The following is a 22,431-nucleotide window of genomic DNA, read 5'->3' as shown; positions in this document are numbered from 1 at the left end:
GTCATGTATGCATGTAAGCGTGAGGATAATTTGCTGTAGAAGAAAGAAAGCACATCCTTGGAAAGGTTTTGCAGTGTTGGAGTTTGGCAAGTATATAAATAATCTTTATTTGATCTTTGGGATAGTCGATCTTGAGAAAATGAATGTAACTGCTATAACACCTGTATAAATCGGTGCTTAAATTAGATTTTTATTAAATGTTCAATTTCTTTTTTTAAACCTTAAGAGAAAGAGTTATAAAACATATATTAGATTTAGGTTTTGAAGGTTTTGAAATGTATTACATGCTATGAGGTCTTGATGATTCGACTAGACATTTTTATTCATATTTTTTGCATTATACTATTACTTATCGAGATGAAACCTATAGTATTTTGAATTTTGGATTTGTGAATAGATTGAGCTATCATGTTAGTGACAAGTGTTATGATGTGACACAAGTGTCATGATGTGACAGCAGTAAAGACATTATCTCCATGTACTGTTGTTTGTAATCGGCATATTTGAAAAAACATGAGTTTATTTGTGAAACTGAATCGCGTTAACCTCTCCCAGCTCTGATGGTCTGAAATTTACGTGGTCTAGCAGAGACAAAAGGAAAGCTGTCATACCAGCTGAAGGAAATAAAAGCTGTTTGCCAAATACAAACTGGTTTTATTTCCAGAAGAAGCATCAATCACACTCACATTTTCCTTATATACAACATATTTACAGCTTTTTAAGACGTTGATTTATTTCAGAACCACCACTTTGGATGCATCATTCTGAGCAGATGGCGTGCCGTATCAGCTGTTGCTACCTAAATGCAGTGAAAATTCTTAATAGCCTAATTAAGAGCTTGGAGATACCACTGAAGCAAATCTTCTCTGCAAGCATTCACTCAAGGCAAGCAACAATAAATGAGGTGGAATAGAAACACAGATACATGCATAGACCTGTGTGTGTGTGCAGATAGATTCAACACTAAGCTCTGCAGGAGTATAAAGGCTGCTAGTGTCTGTGAACTGGACCTGTGGGTGACCTCTGCCAGGTCTTCCCAGCAGAGTCGTCTTGTAGCAGAGGCGTGAATCTTGCACCTGGATGTTTTCTTAGAAAAAGGCTCTCATGGTCTGCAGGTCAACCAGTAAGACTAACCTCAAACTTGGCAGGCTGTGCCCTATATATACACCTTGTAAACACACCCTGCAGACCTGTCCCATGTCTGGATGGTGGGCTTACAAAGACTCTTTTTCACCATGTCCTATGAAAAGCATATAATAACTGGCATACAATCATGTCCAACAGAGCAGAGTCCAAACTTACTGACAGACTATATGTACACTGTACATAGTTTGTACGTATTTAGTTTTAAAGAGTGACTAAAAAGGCTCACTAACCATTATGTTATCTCAGACTTATCTTTTAATTCATGTATTCATAATTTGTGAAATTTGAGACCTTGAAATTTCAACAATTACATGTTTGAGGTAGGATTCTGTAAACATTATTACTACATAAAATGTTGCAGCAACTCAACAGTATTTAAAAGCTTTCCTACTGAAATAATTAAAACTTTCCTTGAAAACATGTTGTGTTGATGGTAGCATCTATATCAAAATTCTAATAAACCTTTCTTGTCAATTTTACATTCATTCCTGTGCAATGGACACCAGTGCACTCCTTTACATAACTTTGGAATCTCTATCTGCACTGGCCTGGGCTTTGTCAACTTTTAAAACTGACACCCTAAGCTGATAAAAAAGTTGCCAAGAGTCAGCAAAGAAGAGTCTGCAAAGATCTTAGGTGCTTAGGTGGGAGACTAACTTTATATGACAGATGTTAATCTTGCATTCTTCAAATCAAGGCAAGAGTGGCTAAAAAAGCTACTGTTTTGACATCTTGTGGAGATTTAATGCTTGTCCGTTTGCATAATACAGTTCAATACATTTCATACAGCTATGAGTTTCCAAAGTATGCCAGAGCCCATTTGACTTTAGTGATCATAACAGGGTGACAATTCTTTCTGCAGTGCTACCGTAGGATTTAAATGTGTTGCGAGTTTAACAGCAGACTTTCTGCATGTTTTCCATGCTATTGTGAACTGTAAAGGTTAAATTGGCACTTCTATATTGTACTGATCTAGACTTTCCCAGAACTTTGCACTAAGCGAAGAAACAAAACTCATCCTTTCTTGGGAAGGCTAAACCTTTTGCAAACATTTGTCTCTTTTGCACTTTTGCACAACCCCGGCACCCACAAAGAAGCTGACAAAAATCCTTCAGAACAGGGTTACCTTTGTTTCCATCTGTCTTTGCTCATTGTGCGTTTAGTCCTTACATGTGTTTACATAAATCTTGGTTAATTTGACTATCAAAGTAAGTGAGAGATGTTTTGAATGTTACAATTACCAGAAACTGGGAGGGAGGTGGGATCTTACTATTTTTTTAAATAAAATGGTACAGTTTGTTCATCTCCTATTTTGGCACCATTTAGATGCATATTGGTTATTTGCTTCTCTAACCAAAAAAGACCTGTCCTCCAGATTATGCCAAAAAGAGAAAATATTTGTCACACTTCTTTTAGATGGCTTGTCTTGATATTTTGCACTGACCGTTATAGTCCCCTTGTACTGCATCCTAATGACTTTGCCATTTATAATTGCTCCAGGAAGTTGGGATGATGAAAGTGATAAATATTGTATCAAGATGTAAACGTAAGCAAAAAGAGCTATTTGGATGGCTGTAAACCATTTATGGCAGAGTAGCTACCTGTGGTCATATATAGAGGTGGGTAGAGTAGCCAAAGATTGTTCTTAAGTAAGAGTAGCACTACTTCAAAATAGTTTTACTCAAGTACAGGTAAAAGTAGTTATCTAAAGCATTTGGTAAAACTGTTGCAAAACACAACATCTGGTCTAATTTATGAAAAATTATGTAAAGTTACATGCAAATTCTGGTATTAAAAAAAATAAGAACAGAGAAATAATTAACAACAACATGATAAAACAACAAATTCAGGCTGCAGAACAAAACATTTCCACAATATATTCTTCATAACACGACGCATTTGAACCCAATACTTATAGTACGTGATGTATTGTACACATGTTAGAACAGTGCAAAGTACTACCAGGTACAATATACATACTGTTTAAACCTCCAAATGGCTCAGCAGGCTTGTCAGATAGGATATGACATTGGAACAAGAAGCTTGTGTGCAAACAAGAGGTCTCACTTTAACAACTGTAAGTTTGACTAGATTTTCGTTTAAACATGTTTGTTTTTTTCTTGTGTGAAGTAACTGTAGGTGGATAGAGTGGTCAGAAACTGTACTCAAGTAAGAGTAATGTTACTTCACAATAACATTACTCAAGTAGAAGTAAAGCATTCAATGCAGTAAAACTACTCCTAGAAGTATATTTTTTTTCAAAACGTTTCTCAAGTTAATGTAACTAGTTACAACCCACCTTTGCATATGTACAATATGCTGTTTCCGAAAACTTCACTGCCACTGGTTTTCATAAGGACTGGGAGACTATGTGTGTTTAGGAAAGAGGTCCTGTGGGATTTATTACTATTAATAGTAATATTAATGTGATTGATGTTAATATCTCAAAATTATTTATAATAATTTGCTCAAAGAAGTTATTCTATCCAGACGTTTGGTTTTTGTTTTATAAGGGTTTGGTTTTGATACACAAACTGAACTAAGATCTTATTGAGATTTGGCCCAGTTAAAAAAAAAACACCACTGCTAATTGCTGTTTCAATATTAATCTGTTAATTTTGAACTTTTTGTTACATTTCAAACTGAGCTGTTTGTTCTGTCTAACTCCAATTAAGACCAGGTACCCGCTGTTTGTGTTTTCACCTTAATTCCAGCTGATTAGCCAGAGTATTGCTAATAGTCAGAGCATGTCTCTACTGGGGGCCAAGTTTTCTGCTGGAGTTTGGTGTGGGAACCGAATAAATGAGCCATGTAGCAGCTCCAGGAGACTGGCTCAGGACGACGGCTGTACGTCCCATTAAGCACAATCTGTCTAAAGTCAGTTTAATCCCTTTGATTAATGGATGTCTGGTGTTTGGCTAAAAATTCGAGGTCTGTGCATCAAAGATGTTGAAATGTTGCAGCCACATTATGTGTTTCAACATGTTGTTTTTGTGGGTGCAGTCTTTATCGTGGTGGTGGCAAATCCTTCTGTTTACATCTTTTGGGTACAGGAACCCATGCAATCCAAAGTGAAACCCAATAACTCATTTGATATATTTTATAAAACCTTCTTAAAAGTTTTTAAGAATTTTTAAGATTTTAAATAGAAGCAGACGTCTATATGTAATTTTTCAATTTTCACTTAAAATCAAGGACATTACACTGGTACCAGAAAGGGACCATCTGAATTTTCAGAACACGTGTTTGAACACCTTGACTTAACACAAACCAACAATTCATGCATTTTGTTGGAGCCACAAAAAGCATGGTGTCACTCACACACTGTATTTTACAGCCAAACTACATGTGTGCAAGAGTAAGGCCCAGTATTAAAACGCAAGAAAGAAATCTAATTGTTTAAACAATACCTTCCCCCATGTAGGCACGTGCTCACCAGGACAGGTCCAAATTATAATACCCACATATAGACATATTATGAGATTTTGTTTTCTCTCAGATGCTCTATTCTTCTTTTGATAACATGAAATGTAAGTGTTCTCCATCTAACAGTGCAAAACAATCTATTTACCTATACCTTTGTATACACAATATACTGAAGTACCAGTAAAAAGAATATTTTAACTGTTATCTAAATATGTGTGGTCCTCTTGGATCACATGCAGAATCAGTTCAATAAGTGGCTTCATGTTTTCTATTTATGTTACACTGTGATTGTGCTAGTATGAGTTATTTTGCTTTCACGGTAAGGATTCATTTTATGATTTTCAGCCATCAGGTTTAGACCATTTTTAATGGATTTATGAATTCCATTAATCAAAATGCACAAAAACACATTCTCACACAGGTACAATATGATTTGTTACATATTTTCACATTTTAAATCCATTTAATTGCCAGTAAAACAAAGAGGAAAATGTAAAACATATCTAACATTTGCTCCACCAGTTAGAGCAGAAGTATGACAAGAGAAACGGGAATGATGAACACAACCAGCCTTGATGATCCTCTGAGTCCAAGACAGCTAACCGGATTGGGTATGAGCTGTCCTCTCTCTCCGAAGTACAAACACTTAGGGCCGGGGCTCAGCTGTCTTCAGGAGTACAACCAGTGGATACCTTACCGCCATGATGCCAGCCTCCTGCCTATGAAAGAGGATCTGGCCCTCTGGCTCAACTCCATTATGGGTGGGAAGTCTTCTTTTCTTACTGCAGTCTTTTAAAGAGAAAAGAAAAACAACTTTTTTTCTTTTACTATGAAAACACAGGTGCCTTTCAATCTGTGCATTTAAAGCACTTCAAAGGTATTTTATTAAAAGCAGCTTACTTCAAGCTTTGTTTGCTGAACATGAAAAGGACCCTAAAACTTCTTATTTTGATTAAAGCACTTAGTACAATTTATGCAGTTTTCTTTAGCACAAAAACAAATTAAGCTAAGTATTTTCCCAAAACCTTGAAAGCCCTATACATTCAGAGATGTTTCTTTGCACTATGTTGCATTGTGCAGGAAATTATAAAGAGTCTGCACATGTCAGAGCATGTTGAAAGATGCCAACAGAGTGATTCAAACTTGATAAATGTCTTGCATAAAAAGGTCCTCCTTCAAAATCCCTGGTTCACATTGTTGAACTGTTAATTTTCTCCTCACGTTTTAGTCATTTGGGTTAAAACTGTGCTTGATGAATAGAAACGATAGGACATAGTTAGACAGATGTTTTGTTGTTACAGTATGTTTGATCAGTGTACATTTGTGCAAGTGAGTAAATGTGTGTATGTGTATTCCTTAGGGTTGAACCTCACAGCAGACAGTTTGATGGAAAAGTTGGATAATGGCGTTCTCCTCTGTCAACTAGCACAAATGCTCCAAGAGAAGATGATTCTCGCCAGCAATGACAAGGTGCTGCACAATCACAAATTATTCACAGCTCCTCCCCCATTCACCAGTGTCCCAAACTTATCACAATCAACCCACCTACAACTGAAATATAATTTTCTCTCATCTTTCCCATTTTAAGAATGGCAAAGATCTGGCTCATGTCATATTTATACTACAGAGGCACAAACAATTATGAATTTCTAAATGGTAAATGGACTGAACTTAAATTGCGCTTTTCCAGTCATACAGACCGCTCAAAGCACTTTACACTAGAGCCACATTCATACACCGATATGCAGATCGGTAGGCAACTTGAGGTTAAGTGCCTTGCCCAGGGGCACATCAACATATGGCAGGAGGAAGCTGGAATCAAACCCACAACCTTCTGATTGCAAGACAACTACTCTTCCTACTGAGCCACAGTCGCCTCTACTTTAAACCATTTAATCATAATTCACATTTAGATTTTCCACCGATAGGTGTTCAGGGCACTCTCCCTACATCCATCTATACCCGTTTATCCTACAGGGTTAGTGAGGGAAGCTGGTGTCTTTTCCCTTCATTGGGCAAGAGGCTGGGTAAACACTGGAGAGTTTGCTGGTCAATCACTGGATACACAGAGAAACACACGACAAACAACCATGTACAGACATTGTTACATAAGTTAACTTGAGAGAGGATAATTAATCTACCATGCATGTACCAGAGTCTGACTAATGACCCTGAGCCAGAAAACATGGTTAAACATAGAGGGTAATTATATTTACACAAAGGGCAAGGTTGGTTTAGATAGCTTTATCTCTCTTAAGAAATTAAAGCATCATCTAAAAACTGCTCTTTGAATTTATTTAGCTTATCTATGTCTGACATAAAATATAATTTTACCCGAAACATTTAAGTGTGACAACACATTTCTGAGGAATGGGGATATACTTATCGCACTCCCCCACACATATTCACACATACTCACACAGTTTTATTTATAAGCACATTTGAAAATGCCCAAGGAGTCTGTACAAACAAAGCAATTACACGCAGAATAAACTGAGACACTACGGTTGCAGAGAGTATGCAGATGGATTTTGACTCTGGGTCTGAACAGAGGGGGGGGACTCAATATTTTAAATGTCCGGCAGGATTAAAATCCAAAGTCGGTGAGCAGAGAGGCTGAAAGCTGAAAGCTCTGCTCACCATGGTGCTAAGACGGGCATAGGGTACAGCGAGGTGGATGGCCTGAGGGAGCGGAAGGAAGTGACCATGTGGCGAAGATCTGTCAGACAATGAAGGGAAAGATAGTGGATGGCCTCAAATGTGTGCAGGAGGATTTGGAATTCTATTCTGAATAAAATCAACTCCAATCAACTTGTGGAAAATCTATTTTAACAAAACATTACAAAATTCTAACAATACATTTTAAAAATTAGATGAAGAGTGCAATTAAGGCTAACAATCAGAACAAATGAAGATGTACATTTTGTTTGATTTAGCTTTTAAAATATATTGCTTGACAGAAGCTTTGTTAAACTCAACAGAATAATAAAACAAGTTTGCTCCCAGGCTGTAATAAAATGAATTAATGATTGCGGTCTAGTCATCTTTTCCATTATTAGTCTCAATTTGCTACAGTTGTATTTTGATATTTTTCCTGAATTGCTTTCCTTGTGCACAGAACAATCAGCATTTTGGAGAATGTCCCAGCAGCTACTTATATCAACACACAGCTGTGTTTAAAAAAATAAATAAAAAATGGGTGTGTATTGTTTTCCATTATGCAGGTTTAAAGACTGCCTTAAATCTAATTAGGGTTTTCTGCAGGAAAAGGTGAACATGTTCCCACTACAGACTTACTTCATACATTTAAAACCATTGCAGTCCTTTGTCAGAAGAGTGCTCCATTGGCGAGCTGATGCAACTTCTGGATCATTTTTCGCCCGTGACAATACCGCCAACTTCCTCTACTGGTGTCGAAAGATTGGAGTTGATGAGGCGTACCTTTTTGAGTCTGAGGATTTAGGTAAGTTAAACCTGGATTTTCTTCCCCCTTTAGACAGCTATGACATGTTTCTCCCTCTGATAATAAACTGTCATGTGACAGTAATTATGCATTTGATTCAAAACTAAGGCTTTCAGACTTAGAATTGTTAAATGTGTGTGTTATGGTATGTGTACAAGTTTGATAAAATGATATTGTGGAGACCTAATGATGTTACATTTTCTGTTTAGTCTTTCCACTACTATGACATGTATCTTTTATGCTGTTCACAACTCATTTTCTAGCAATGATTTGAATTTATAGTAACTTTATTTGCTCTTTTACTTTGTTGCTGATATGATCAGTTGCCTGAACTTTGAAATAATGTTTGAATGTATATATTGAAATTGCAATCTATGATTTAAAGATAACTTAGTTTGTGTTTTCAAAATTATTGTATCGTTTTAAACATTTTTTTATTTGTTTCTCTCAAAATAAAATAAAAAATCACAAGAAACTTGGAACAGAGAACATAAAAACAGCACATATGTCACTATCTGTAGCATTTTAAGTTTCTGATTGTTCCTAAATTTTGGTTAGTGAATCTTTTCTGTGTTTACCCAGTACATTCCCTCAGTGTCTCAGCTCCCTGCTGTCTCTCATCTGGTTATGAACTCTAGCATGTCTAGCATTCCAGTAATGAAACTCCCCAGTATAAAGTGTTAATGGTTTTCTCAGTCAGTTTAAGTTCATCTGTTGTTGCCACCAGCTTGTTCTGTTGGTTTCCTCTATTCATTTACTATTAAAATCAGTTGTCATCATGCACCTCCATTCCTCATCTCTATTTGGGTTTATGACACCATTTCATGAAAGCAAAGCTTTGTTAAAAAGCTAGCTTTTGTGTGATGTAAACACAGCAATAATTAAAAAACGAAATATGACGTATATCCTGTAGAATTCAACTGGCAAAACTACAATAACCTGGTTATATAAGTGTGCAAACTCCTCAAGTAATATTTATCTTCTTCTTGAGAAGAAGCCATCTGTTATAGTGAAACTGATTAACCTGAAACAAATTTCAGCAGTCCTACCAAATTCTGTTAACTACTGGTTGTGTTCTAGATGGACCAACAATCTCTTGTGTTTTACATGCATCTGGGTGAAAAAGTACAGCTGCGAGAAAGATGTATTTTCTTTCAAAGAAAACATTGAGGCCTGGCTAAAAGATTCCTACAGATACTAGTCAGTTTTGACCCAAAATGTCCAAATGTCTGCTCAAATTATGAAGAGAGGGAATTTATCATTCAGCACCACAGTGAGTCCAAAACAATGTACCAAGGTCTTTACCAGATGACAAAGTTTTGGAATGACCAAGGCAGAGTCCAGAACTTAATGTGACAGAAAATCTAAGGGGGGTCACCTAAAGAGGGCTATGAACAAGACACGTGGTCACAATCTGAAATGGAGGCAGACTGGGCAAATATTGACAAGTCAAGATGTGACATGCTGATTGACTTCTAGCAAATAGCTCAATGCTGCAACTAATTCAAAGGGTGGTGGCATTTTGATGAAACTTGGTTACTATGCCTTTTTCACCTCATGTTTGTTTTACTTTAATTATACAGGATGATTGTCATCCTGTATAATTAAAAGGTATAAAGAGCTTTTAAATTATTTATCATAGTCTCAATCTTTTATGTCTAACAAAGATGATAATTTATAAGGGGAAGGTATATTTGTGACATGTCATTATATTGTTTAAAACCAACTTATTGCATTACCAGTATCATTCAGGACAGAATTGCAGACCAATATAGTTCAGTATTTTTTAGGCTTGCTTTTCTCTGCACACGTCCAACTAGGGCATGTCCAAGCAAAGCCAGAGATGTGTGGCCATGATTATATGCAGATAAATCCCCAAACAATGTGTGACAGGAAGCGTACTGGGCTTTACACCTGCTTAAAAGGATGTTTCCTCTCTTAGTCAAACCATCTTCTTTTCTAATCTATGGTACAAAGTCAAAAGCCCTTGTGCTTGACTCATGTGGCTTTTATTGGGCTTTTTCCCATCTTAACAATTTAAATAGGATTAAGTGACATTAATAACCCAGTTTTTGTTGATGAGAAAACATTTGGGGTTGCAGAGGTTTCTATTGTCAATGAATCTCTAATGCCCCCATGCCCTCACCTGAAGGAACCCACAGGAATTCCTGTTCACCTTTGAAGATAGGAAGGCACATTGAATAAGGCTATTCCCCGAACCGGCCTCTCCTGTTTCTGCTGAAGCTCCTGCTTGCTTTAGTTAAAAACAGATGTTTATCTCCAGAAATGTCTTTCCTTTCAGATGAGTCACATTTTCATTCTTTTTTTCATCGTTTGTCCTGTGTCTCCTGATGCAGTCCTCCATAAGCAACCTCGGGAGGTGTGCCTATGCCTGATGGAGCTGGGTCGGATTGCAGCCAGGTAAACAAAATTTGACAAATCCCCACTCAGGGAGATGATCTTCAAAAATTAACTGAATTAAATTAGACATAAAAATGATGTACTGAGACTTCTGTTTTTCTGGTGCTGTTGTTCAGAATGTTAAGAAACAAAAGACAAAAAGAAGGGACATTATGGCTAAGGTCTTTATTAAAGGGATCAGATGATTTGACATATTATTGGGTATCGAAATAATGTCTCAGAATGCATCAAGTCTTTAATATTCTGAATTCTGAGGCTGTGAGACTATAGTACAGTATTGAATGAACATTTAATATTTGTATTGGTTTCTCATTACTTTGAGCTCATTAAGGTATTACTTCAGGATGTGTACGCTTCACTTTAATCAGCAGCACATTTACTTTTTTGTTACCAGAATGGAATTTGAGGTTACACATAACCCTGACTGTAAATCAACGCCTTGTTAGATTTCATGTTGATTCATCGGTACCAATTTATCTTTTTTTAAATCTCACTCTCTCACTCCCAGGAATGGAGTGGAGCCACCAGGGCTGGTGAAGCTGGAAAACATAGAAAGAGAGGAGGCTGGGTGCTTATCTCCATCATCTCCTCTCTACTGTTTTTATCCAGCATCATTGTATTCACCACCAACATCCTCCCTACCCCCCGCCTCCTCCCTTCTTCTTTCACCTGCCCCCCTCACTTCGAACACAACCTGTCTGCCTGAACCTCTCGCTGCCTCCTTTGCCTCTGATCTTCCATCAGCCACCACAAACCCTCTGCCTACATCCTCTCCCTCTCCCCCTCCCCAGCCCCCCCTCTCAGCCACTAACCTTTGTACAAGGATAGCCTCAACACAACCGTCTTTGTTCTCTTCATCCTGCGCCGCTGACACATCTGCTTCAGCTCTGCTGTCAGCACACCTAACAGACCAAACTCTGGGATCCTCTGCTGAGGTCTGCCCTGCCACAGAAAACAAACATACTCCTGCAGTCTGCAAAGCTGCCATCACCTCTCAGCCAGCAACACAAACCTCTAGTTCTTCCAACAAGTCCAAAAACCGGAGGAGCATGAGCACAAGCATTTTGGATGATATTGTATGCATTTTTTTTCCAGGAAAATGAGCCTTGTTTGCCTTTACTTATTTTGTTCTTTGGCCCTGAAACAATCTTTTTTTTTATCTCTTTTAGGTGAGAACCATTATCGAAAATCCCCCCTGCAGTTGTCCCACCAGGTTCCCTGTTGAAAAGCAGCCAAAAGGCTGCTACCGTGTAGGGGACAAGGTTCTGTATTTACGGGTAAGAATCCCACTGACTTGGTCTTAAAAAAGCCTCACATTATACAAATAAATCATAGACTGCATATGAAAGAACTTCACTGCCTTTAACGCCCTAGACACCATCCATTCTAGACCTCGCTCTAAAAATTATACCCAAATGATACCTACAGAGACACAAATTTCTGAAACAATGTTTTAAAAAAACAAACCAAAAGTCATTCTGACCTGTTTGATGATAATACCGCAGGCAACGATGCATTGTACCACAATTTGCACAACATAAACCAAACAAGAATACAAGTAGTTTTAATACAGAAATGTTATGTTGTTTTCAAGCTTCCCTCTCCTGCATAAAGCTTTATGGCTGATTTATTTTTTAGCAGTACTTCACCCCTGTCCACACTGCCAAAAGTACACATAACTGCTTTAATGATTACATTAACACTGTCTTTGATCCAGTAATTCGTGCAAAACATGTCCCGACCTGCTATTGAATGCATTTAGTGTGCAGAACAAGGACATGCTTTCCTGTAGGCCAACCTTTCTGTATTGAAATTAACTTTTTATTGGTCTTATATAATATTCATGTTTTCTGGAAAACCACATTGTGAGATTTTATTGGCTGTAAGCCACAATCATCAAAACTAACAAAAGATAAGCACTCTGTATCAATTTGTGCGCAATGGTTATATACAATAAAGGTAAACGTTTTGAGTTAAACTACTTTCATATAGTACCTTTTGTTGATGTTCTAGTTTATTGAGGTCCACCTGTATATCCGCAGCCTAGAAGGAGTGATTAGAAACAGGTGAGCTGATTAGTTAAACAAAGCAGGTGGTGTAAGTCACAACCAACTATCAGAAAAACTAACCAGTACACCATAAAAAAGTCCAAAACTGGATTCTAAGAAAAGCCCAAAACTCCAAAATATGACAAACATTGACAGAAAGGGCAGCAGAAAGGAGGAGGAAGAAAAAGGTCACAGTTGCCATCATAAAGGTATACATTGCCGTCAAAAGTAAAATAAGAAACCAAAACCTTTTCTGAGGTGCTTAGTGCACCTGGTCCATCCACTCCCTATAAGCAATAGATCCAAAAACATGCCATGAGCCAGCTGTATATAAACTGAAAGGTTTATCTAAAAGGGATGTTTTAGGCTTAGTGTTAAAAGTCAGCAGTGTGCCTCACAGACAAAAACTGGAAAATATTTCAGAGAGAAGAACCAGATATCTGAATAATCTGCCTCCTGTTCTTCTTTTATACTTTGTGAACCAGCAGTAAACCTGAAAGCAAAGTATTTGGCTGAGAAAACATGGAACATTAATATTTTCATGAGCAGTAGCCTGATCATTCATAGGTTTATGTTCATGAAGAAGGATTTTAAATTATACTCTGGATTTCTAACAGGTAACCATTGACATAAAGCTACATTTGATTTCTCCTTTTAACTCCGATCAAAAGCTTCAATGTAACATTTTGGCTTATAGGATTTTTGTGACACTGTAATAATGAGAACAGTATATAAATACAAAGTAACGTATCGTGTACCCTCAGAACGTAAATCAATAGCTTAGTTAGCAACAAGTGAATTGTGTCAGAGCAACTGAGGTTCAGTCACTGTGTACCTTTCAGCCTTCAGTCACGCTCCGCTCTTATGCATCCGTATGGAGGCTCAAGGAATGGGAGGCAGGGTTGCTTGGCAACCAGGGGTTGGGATAGGACTCTGCTGACAATGATTGCATTCAGGATGTAGACCTTCAGCGAAGAGCACAAAACCTGGAGAAAAAACAAGCCCGGCTCTCTGAGGGTGAGTGTGCAGAGATGTGACCCTGGTGTGCGGTTTAAATGGCAGCCCACTTGGGAGTCCAAACCATATGTGTGAAGGAGGTTTTAAACATGAGAGGGGAGCTTCTATTTCACTGTTTTTATGCATCCATCCATCTACACAAATAAAAAGCATCAATGCACTATAGATGACTGCAGGATGTAATACAGGTCCTTCTCAAAAAATTAGCATATTGTGATAAAGTTCATTATTTTCCATAATGTCATGATGAAAATTTAACATTCATATATTTTAGATTCATTGCACACTAACTGAAATATTTCAGGTCTTTTATTGTCTTAATACGGATGATTTTAGCATACAGCTCATGAAAACCCAACATTCCTATCTCACAAAATTAGCATATTTCATCCGACCAATAAAAGAAAAGTGTTTTTAATACAAAAAACGTCAACCTTCAAATAATCATGTACAGTTATGCACTCAATACTTGGTCGGGAATCCTTTTGCAGAAATGACTGCTTCAATGCGGCGTGGCATGGAGGCAATCAGCCTGTGGCACTGCTGAGGTCTTATGGAGGCCCAGGATGCTTCGATAGCGGCCTTTAGCTCATCCAGAGTGTTGGGTCTTGAGTCTCTCAACGTTCTCTTCACAATATCCCACAGATTCTCTATGGGGTTCAAGTCAGGAGAGTTGGCAGGCCAATTGAGCACAGTGATACCATGGTCAGTAAACCATTTACCAGTGGTTTTGGCACTGTGAGCAGGTGCCAGGTCGTGCTGAAAAATGAAATCTTCATCTCCATAAAGCTTTTCAGCAGATGGAAGCATGAAGTGCTCCAAAATCTCCTGATAGCTAGCTGCATTGACCCTGCCCTTGATAAAACACAGTGGACCAACACCAGCAGCTGACACGGCACCCCAGACCATCACTGACTGTGGCTACTTGACACTGGACTTCTGGCATTTTGGCATTTCCTTCTCCCCAGTCTTCCTCCAGACTCTGGCACCTTGATTTCCGAATGACATGCAGAATTTGCTTTCATCCAAAAAAAAGTATTTTGGACCACTGAGCAACAGTCCAGTGCTGCTTCTCTGTAGCCCAGGTCTGGGGAATGCGGCACCTGTAGCCCATTTCCTGCACACGCCTGTGCACGGTGGCTCTGGATGTTTCTACTCCAGACTCAGTCCACTGCTTCCGCAGGTCCCCCAAGGTCTGGAATCGGCCCTTCTCCATAATCTTCCTCAGGGTCCGGTCACCTCTTCTCGTTGTGCAGCGTTTTCTGCCACACTTTTTCCTTCCCACAGACTTCCCAGTGAGGTGCCTTGATACAGCACTCTGGGAACAGCCTATTCATTCAGAAATGTCTTTCTGTGTCTTACCCTCTTGCTTGAGGGTGTCAATAGTGGCCTTCTGGACAGCAGTCAGGTTGGCAGTCTTACCCATGATTGGGGTTTTGAGTGATGAACCAGGCTGGGAGTTTTAAAGGCCTCAGGAATCTTTTGCAGGTGTTTAGAGTTAACTCGTTGATTCAGATGATTAGGTTCATAGCTCGTTTAGAGACCCTTTTAATGATATGCTAATTTTGTGAGATAGGAATTTTGGGTTTTCATGAGCTGTATGCCAAAATCATCCGTATTAAGACAATAAAAGACCTGAAATATTTCAGTTAGTGTGCAATGAATCTAAAATATATGAATGTTAAATTTTCATCATGACATTATGGAAAACAATTAACTTTATCACAATATGCTAATTTTTTGAGAAGGACCTGTATTTGAGTGCTGTTAGGTGTTTAGATGTGGCAATAGTGGAATATTTTCCGTAAATAAACATACAAAGATTGCCTTCAACACTATTTACAGTCTAACATATACAACAATTGTGATCACTGGCTAAAATCACTAAAGACATGAATCCATAGTTTCCTAAATGGTTTTTGCTGCTGTCGGGGGTAATTTGTTATGGATGTAACAAATTGTGTTGATGCTCCTATAAAAGGAGAATGCACACCTTCAAGTTAGAGAATTGCAGTTTCTCTTTAGCTGGCTTCTCAGCTACACAACAGCACATGTCTGAACATCAGTAAGACAGCCGAGGCTAAATAAGCGATATGCTAACAAGAGCAAGTTAAAAGATTTTACTTAATTTTATCACAAAATTTTAAAAAATGAGTCCCTCTACAGTATACCTGCTTTGCTTTGCCTGTTGCCCTCATCCTTTCCATGCAGACTTGCCTTACTACATGTGAACATACTATAACGGTGTCCAGCTGTCAGTTTTCAGCCATAATTACCAGTTTAGACAACAACTTCTCCTTTTTCCTTTTCACATGATTGCTGTTCAGCAACCACATCTCAACCGTTCAAACAGAGCAAAATGGCCCTTCGACCCTCACGTCTTCCGCTACATTGAAGCACATGGATGTTTCTGCATGCGCAGGGAAACATGCCATACACCTCAATTAGCATACATCATGATAACCTCAGTGCTGCTTCTGGGCGAGCACTTGCTGTGTGCAGACCTTTTTAAAGAGCAAATATTATTGATTACTGAGGCAAACTCATTAGCAAGGGGCTTTAATCAGACAGCTTGTTAATGAGCGGCGGAGCATGACCGCCCCTCCTTACTTGTAAACTTCACACCCAACCCCTCCTGCCACCCCCTTCTATTCCCTTAGGAGACTATTCAGTCATGCTGGCTGTGGAGTGCTTTGCCATTCATCGGTGTTGAAAAAGAGGAAGGCTTTCCTTTCTTTCTGAAACCAATTAGGTTTTCCTTCAGCTTTGTAGCAGAGATACAGACTGATGGTGTCCAAAGAAAGGAAATCCATTTAAACACCCCCAGATCACCATGCAAACTCATATCTGTTTTTCATGTAGTAGACATCTTATTTTGAAGACAATGTATCTCGGTAAAACCATGAAAGCATTAAGCCTGGCAATTTATTAGTAAACCTCTTTATTTCTCCCCTCTCAAGTATTCTTGACTAAAACATTAACTAAATTAGCTCCCTGGTCTTTATCCTCTACCACAAGCTGACTTCTGAACCTATAGCTGATGGAGAACATCAGAAATAATCAACCAAAAAAGAAACCAGCAGTATACAAAATTATATTGTTGATTTATAAAATTTAATAGCTTATGAAAAAATTTATTGAATAACATGTTTGCTCTAAAAAACTCTGTTAACTACTGGTTGTGTTCTAGATGGAACAACAATCTCTTGTGTTTTACATGCATCTGGGTGAAAACGTACAGCTGCGAGAAAGATGTATTTTCTTTCAAAGAAAACATTGAGGCCTGGCTAAAAGATTCCTACAGATACTAGTCAGTTTTGACCCAAAATGTACAAATGTCTGCTCAAATTATGAAGAGAGGGAATTTATCATTCAGCACCACAGTGAGTCCAAAACAATGTACCAAGGTCTTTACCAGATGACAAAGTTTTGGAATGACCAAGGCAGAGTCCAGAACTTAATGTGACAGAAAATCTAAAAAACGTTCTTGTTGAGAATAAGTCTAAACTACATCTAAATAAGATACTCATCTAGGTAAAATAAGGCTATATTTGGTCTAAAGCTGAAAGTTAAGAGGATGTCAGCACTTGAGCAAGACTGTGCTGTTGTCAAGTAAATTCCTGTGCAATGTGCTCTCTTATCTCTTTATTCAAAGTGTCCATATGAGCTCCAAGTGCTCAGAATGTGCTCACTGATTTCGGTGTTATCACAAGCCGATGTTATCCATCTTCCCATCTAAAATTCATGTGTTAAAGTCCCAAAATACAGTTTGCTTTAGCTAATGGTGCAGTGAATAATCCAGCCCAAGGTTTATAGGGGCTTGTTTTGGGCTTCCAACTACCATCCCTTACCACAGTTCAGATGATATTTCCTTATAATCTTCAAGGTTTGAACATCTGTGCATTACTCATATAATATAACCTTTATAACAGTTTTTTAATCAACACACAAAATATATTATAATTGACTGTAAAGCCAAAATGTTTGTTGTTTGAGTCATATGTCACTTTGTTTTATTTGTAAATTTATGAGTTTAACAAAAATATATTTCTAGCACTCTGGGTGAATAGTGCATTTTCTTATGTATGTGTTTATTTTTAGTATTTTGTTTTTAGGAACCTCTTCAGTTTCTAGAGCTATAAATATAACAGTGGCTGGGTTGAGGATGGAACTCATAAAACAATATATCTCAGCTGTGTGATCCTTAATGGTATATCATTGATAGTTATTAATTTGTAAATCTGACCTTTTTGACCATTCCTCTGCTGGCGACCTGAGCTGCTGCTTAGTTTCCTTATGCCTTGGACTGACTCTGGTGTTATCCCTAGAACAATGTTATTGTCAACACCCTGTCAAGGTTGTTTGTCATTAATTACTTGGTCTGCATCCATGGAGTGTTGAAGCATGTTGATCTTCTTATAACTAATCTTTTTTTTGTACCTGAGTCCTAACAAAAGATTCTTGGTTATGTTTAAAAAAATATTACATTATAATAAATTAGCTTTTTTGTAACTGACCTCTTATGTCTAACAAGTTAAAAAATAAGCTGGGAGTGAATACAGGTTTTAGATGTTGATATGATCAAATTCAATTGAATCTTATTGACAACCATTACAGTTTCACTACTAGCAAAGATTAAGGACCACTGTTGCCATTAAATAGATTTTTCATATTCTTCGGAGTTTACTAGTTTAGTATACTATGGTAATGGACAAACAGCATTGGACTTAAAGCTTACCTAAGCCAAGGCAAAAAACACAGAAAATAACAATTTACTAAAGTCAAAAACTGATATGAACCAAAATTCCATTACTGTGCCTATTCAGAAACCCTCAAGCAATATTGTGTGGTGTGGTGCTGGAAACATCAGGCAAATTATTTTAGATGACGTTCAGGAAAAGGGACACACTCTGTATAAATACCCACCTGTGTATGCACATTTGTTTTCTGCAATTATCTCCTATCATGCCTATACTACAACACTGACCAATCTGATAAACGGATGTGAGAATGACCATAAAGTTGTGATTCTTGCTAATCATGTCTCATGCAGACGAGGACATAAGAATATGACTTCTTTTATTCTTTTTAGTTTGTTTCTTTACTGTAAAATGTAAATGGGTGCACTTTCACATGTCAAACAAAGCAGTGGATGTGGCTGAAGCCTGCCTCCTATTGGCAGGTGTTTGTCCTTATCCCGAACACACTCATGCATATTTCAGCAGGAGCGGAGAGAAAGAATCAATGGAGCAGCCAGAAAGGAGGAGACATGGGAATCCAGACAAGGGTTTACGGGCAGACGTAGCACGCTTTGTTTGTTTTGTTTGCGGGGGGTGCTGAAGGGGCTCCAGAGACACATATATAGATGGGTCAGCCCACAAAGGGACCTTCTGCAGAATATTTTGCCACAGAATGTTTCCTTTATTCTGACGTACACTTTAGTAAACTATGCAATAATATACGAGGCCCCTGTAAAGGCTTATAAAACAGATAAACCAGGTTGGATACAGATGCCAAGTCAAACACCTCCAGTTTTATTAGCTGACACAATATGGGAACAAAAATAGAAAAAAATATTGTTCCTTCATTATATGGTGACTGGTGGGAGGTTTATCCAGACTTGACCCCTGTCAAGCTTAACATTTTAATCCGCAGGATGACAGCTGAGCCGAACCGTGTCTGGAGTTTCCTTTGAAGCTGCTCCAGTGGTCAGCCTCTTTGCGCATGTCTTTGGTTGTAGCATTGTAGCAATGATATTTGTTTCCCCCCCCCCACCCCCAGCTGCAGTGGGCGATGTTAAACACACCTCTGCACATTAGATGAGCAGATCTGCTTGTATTATCCCATTCTTAATGGTTCAGTAATGAAGGGTTTATTGGCGATTGGGCGGGCAGGAAGCGGGGAGGTGGAGGGGGGGGGGGGGGGGGGGGGGATGGGTGGTCTCCTGAGAGATAAGGGTCTGTGCTGAACACATTTCAATTTCTTCTTCATTTACAAGGCTTCACACTGACAATCTAATCCATAAATTATGTTTTGATTCAGATTCAACTTACCTTATTGGAACTATAATCAACATACAGACTGGTCATGTAGTGGTCCTTATTTTTTGCCGTTCCTTTTGTATGCTTTGGGCTTCAGATCTATACATGCTTGTGAGAAAGTGTGTATGTGAGCATGCATGCTTATTTCTGGATTAGTGCTGCATGTGTGCTCAGCTGTTACCATGAGTTGCAATTTCATTTGGTTTAATGAGATTGGACAAAGCTACCCAGGAGATTATTTGGTTCTCATAGCCAGAGCTACACGTGCACAAGAAGCTTGTGATTATTACAGTGTTTTATGTGTGTGCATGTGTGTGTGTGGATGCATGTATGAGTAAGTGTGTGTGTGCACATAATGTTTTGCTCTTCAGATTAATAAGAATCCCCAAACATGCATTGACCTTCCTGTCTCATGTCACCTTTGCAGATGCTGAATGAACGTGATGTCATGGTTCGTGTTGGTGGTGGGTGGGACACTTTCATTAGTTACCTGCAGAAACACGACCCCTGCAGAGGTGGAGGAGGAAGAGGAGGAAGGGGGATGCCAGGCAAGTCTGATGTCAGGGTCTGTCGGGACAAAGTGAAGCCAGCCAGCCTGAACGTATCAACAGAAAATTACATGGTTGTTGGTGTCCACCATCGGGGAAAGAAGTAGAGTCTCAAACGTTGTCTGGCCTTAGGAACAGTTATTTTAATCAAACTGTTGGAAACCCTTTTTACCTCAGTGTCTAAAATCCATCTTTTTTTTTTTTATAGATTACTGACAGAGATGACTTTTAGAATATCTGTGATGATTTTATGTAGTAGCTTGCAAAAAGTAGCTGGCTTAAAAATGACATTTATCAACCTTTAAAAACTTTGACAGTCAATAAATCTAAACAGTCTAGCTGACCTAAAGATTTTGGCTACTATTGACTTTTACACGATTAAATAAAGCAGAAAATCTAACACCTTGAGAAGTAAGGGATTAACATTGAGATAGCTGCTTCTAGAACCAGTTTTTTCAGTTGTGGCGACCATGACACACAGGATCTGATCTGTTACCCATGTTTTACTGCTCTGACCAAGGCCTTTCTTATGAATTAGGATCTGTTCATTATAATTTGCCTATCCCACTGATGATGTTCCTGAATCTTCAAAACATGCAATGTGTTTATGAACCTGAAGTGTTATGATCAAACTGTTTATACACTTTTCAATACATGGCAGTGCCCTTTGAAGGGAACAATCTTGTTCTTCTAGTTTAGAAGTCAATAAACTTTTATAAGAAACCAGAAATAATTGAGGATCAGTTATAAATTTAAATAATGATTAATGTGTTCAACTCTGAATGCAAACTTGTCTTTTTCTTCTTACTGTATATCGAACACTGTGAAATTCTGGGGGAGTAAGCAGGTCTTGCCAGCAATAGATGATTTAATCTGATTGTTTCATGTGTTTGTCTCTCTGTGATTTACAGAATGGGGTTAAAAAAAAAAGGATTAAGTTTTTGTATTGGAGTATTAGAATTAGTATTACTATTAGAGGGATCTTGACATGACTACAGGCCACTTCTGTGAGTTCTGAGAAAGACACTGACAACAGATCCACAGCACCAAGATGAGAAGCCTGATTGAAATCAAAACAGATTACCTTGTAAATGATTCTGTATATAATAATGTTTTTTGGTTTACTGTATGTTAAGGTTTGTGTTTTTAAAGTTTTATGCTTACAAAGTTTTACTTCACAGTTAATTCAGGTAAAATAGCATCAAAATATGCACATAAAACCTCTCTTTCAACTTCAGAGAGATCAATAGACCCTTGATGAAGTTAGATTGTTACACACCTAACATTTTGAACGTTTAGCTCTTTATGGAAAGTAGTAATGTTTTGTTTCTGTTTCCATGTGTGATAATATCATTAAAATTAGATCATCAGATTAGTGTGATGACTAAGAAGTTCACTTTTAATTCTGTAAGTAACCTGCACCAATAATTCAGCTTCAGTTGAAATGTGAATATTGTGATTCTTAAAATAAAAACGTTTTATAAATGTTCAAAATGTCATCATATCTCTTTTAACAGATTATTACCGTCCTGTCGGTGCTAGTGGGATTTGGCATATTTTTATTTATTTATTTTTTCCCTTAAAGTGTTAAAAAAAACCACATAGTGATACCTAAAAACTATTAGAAACTGAAAGTTAAAGTTGTCCTAAAAAATGCCAGAAGCACTCTCTGCCTTTTTGCATATAATTCTGCAATGATAAGATCAAAATAAATCCAGGTGGCCTCTATTTAATTTTGGCCATAAGAGAGTTTAATTGATTACTAATAATTTTCATTACTTTGATTAAGACTGAGACAATGTTTAATGAGACTGATATTATTTTCTATATATAAATATAGCTAATGTAGCCTTTAATATCGCTGCACCGTATAAAATAATTTTTGCATATTTACCATTTTGTGCTTCATTAAATGAAATAATGACATTATTTTGGTTTGTTTTGTCATGGTGCCTTTACAAAACCTTCCCCTGTATTGTATATGCTCTAGATTGTGTTTCGGACAAGTGTTAAAGGAAAATTAAAATACTAGTTTTAACTTAATACAAGCTGATTTTGAAATTTGTTTAAAATTAATTTAACTCCTACAACCATTTACACTAATGCTGTTGATAAACGTTATCCTCATCATATGCAAGAAATAGAATACTTATCGTAAGTTAGAATTAATGATGAAAGCAAAGCATACTAAAAGCCTGCAGAAATGCCCCGCCTCTCATCAACCTCATTCAAATGTAAAAGCTCCCTCTAGATGGCACCATGTCCTCATTGACAGAGGACCATGCCTTATCCTTGCAGCACTCTGCTGCTAAGATCAACTC

General features: G+C 37.8%; 1 protein-coding gene across 1 annotated transcript; it reads left to right on the top strand.

Annotated features, from left to right (window-relative positions):
* gas2b (growth arrest-specific 2b) lies at positions 1-21,545 on the top strand. The gene is made up of 8 exons (XM_047363682.1): positions 1-90; positions 5,095-5,333; positions 5,933-6,042; positions 7,894-8,035; positions 10,393-10,456; positions 10,965-11,532; positions 11,626-11,733; positions 19,990-21,545. Exons 2-8 carry the CDS (start codon positions 5,108-5,110, stop codon positions 20,215-20,217), a joined length of 1,446 nt encoding a protein of 481 aa, XP_047219638.1. The 5' UTR covers positions 1-90; positions 5,095-5,107; the 3' UTR covers positions 20,218-21,545.
* The last annotated feature ends 886 nt before the right edge of the window (positions 21,546-22,431 follow it).

This window comes from Girardinichthys multiradiatus, chromosome 4 (assembly GCF_021462225.1).
Source record: "Girardinichthys multiradiatus isolate DD_20200921_A chromosome 4, DD_fGirMul_XY1, whole genome shotgun sequence".
NCBI classification, from domain to species: domain Eukaryota; kingdom Metazoa; phylum Chordata; class Actinopteri; order Cyprinodontiformes; family Goodeidae; genus Girardinichthys; species Girardinichthys multiradiatus.
Note: the sequence above shows the minus strand (reverse complement) of the source record. Positions and strands in the feature narration are given on the sequence as shown.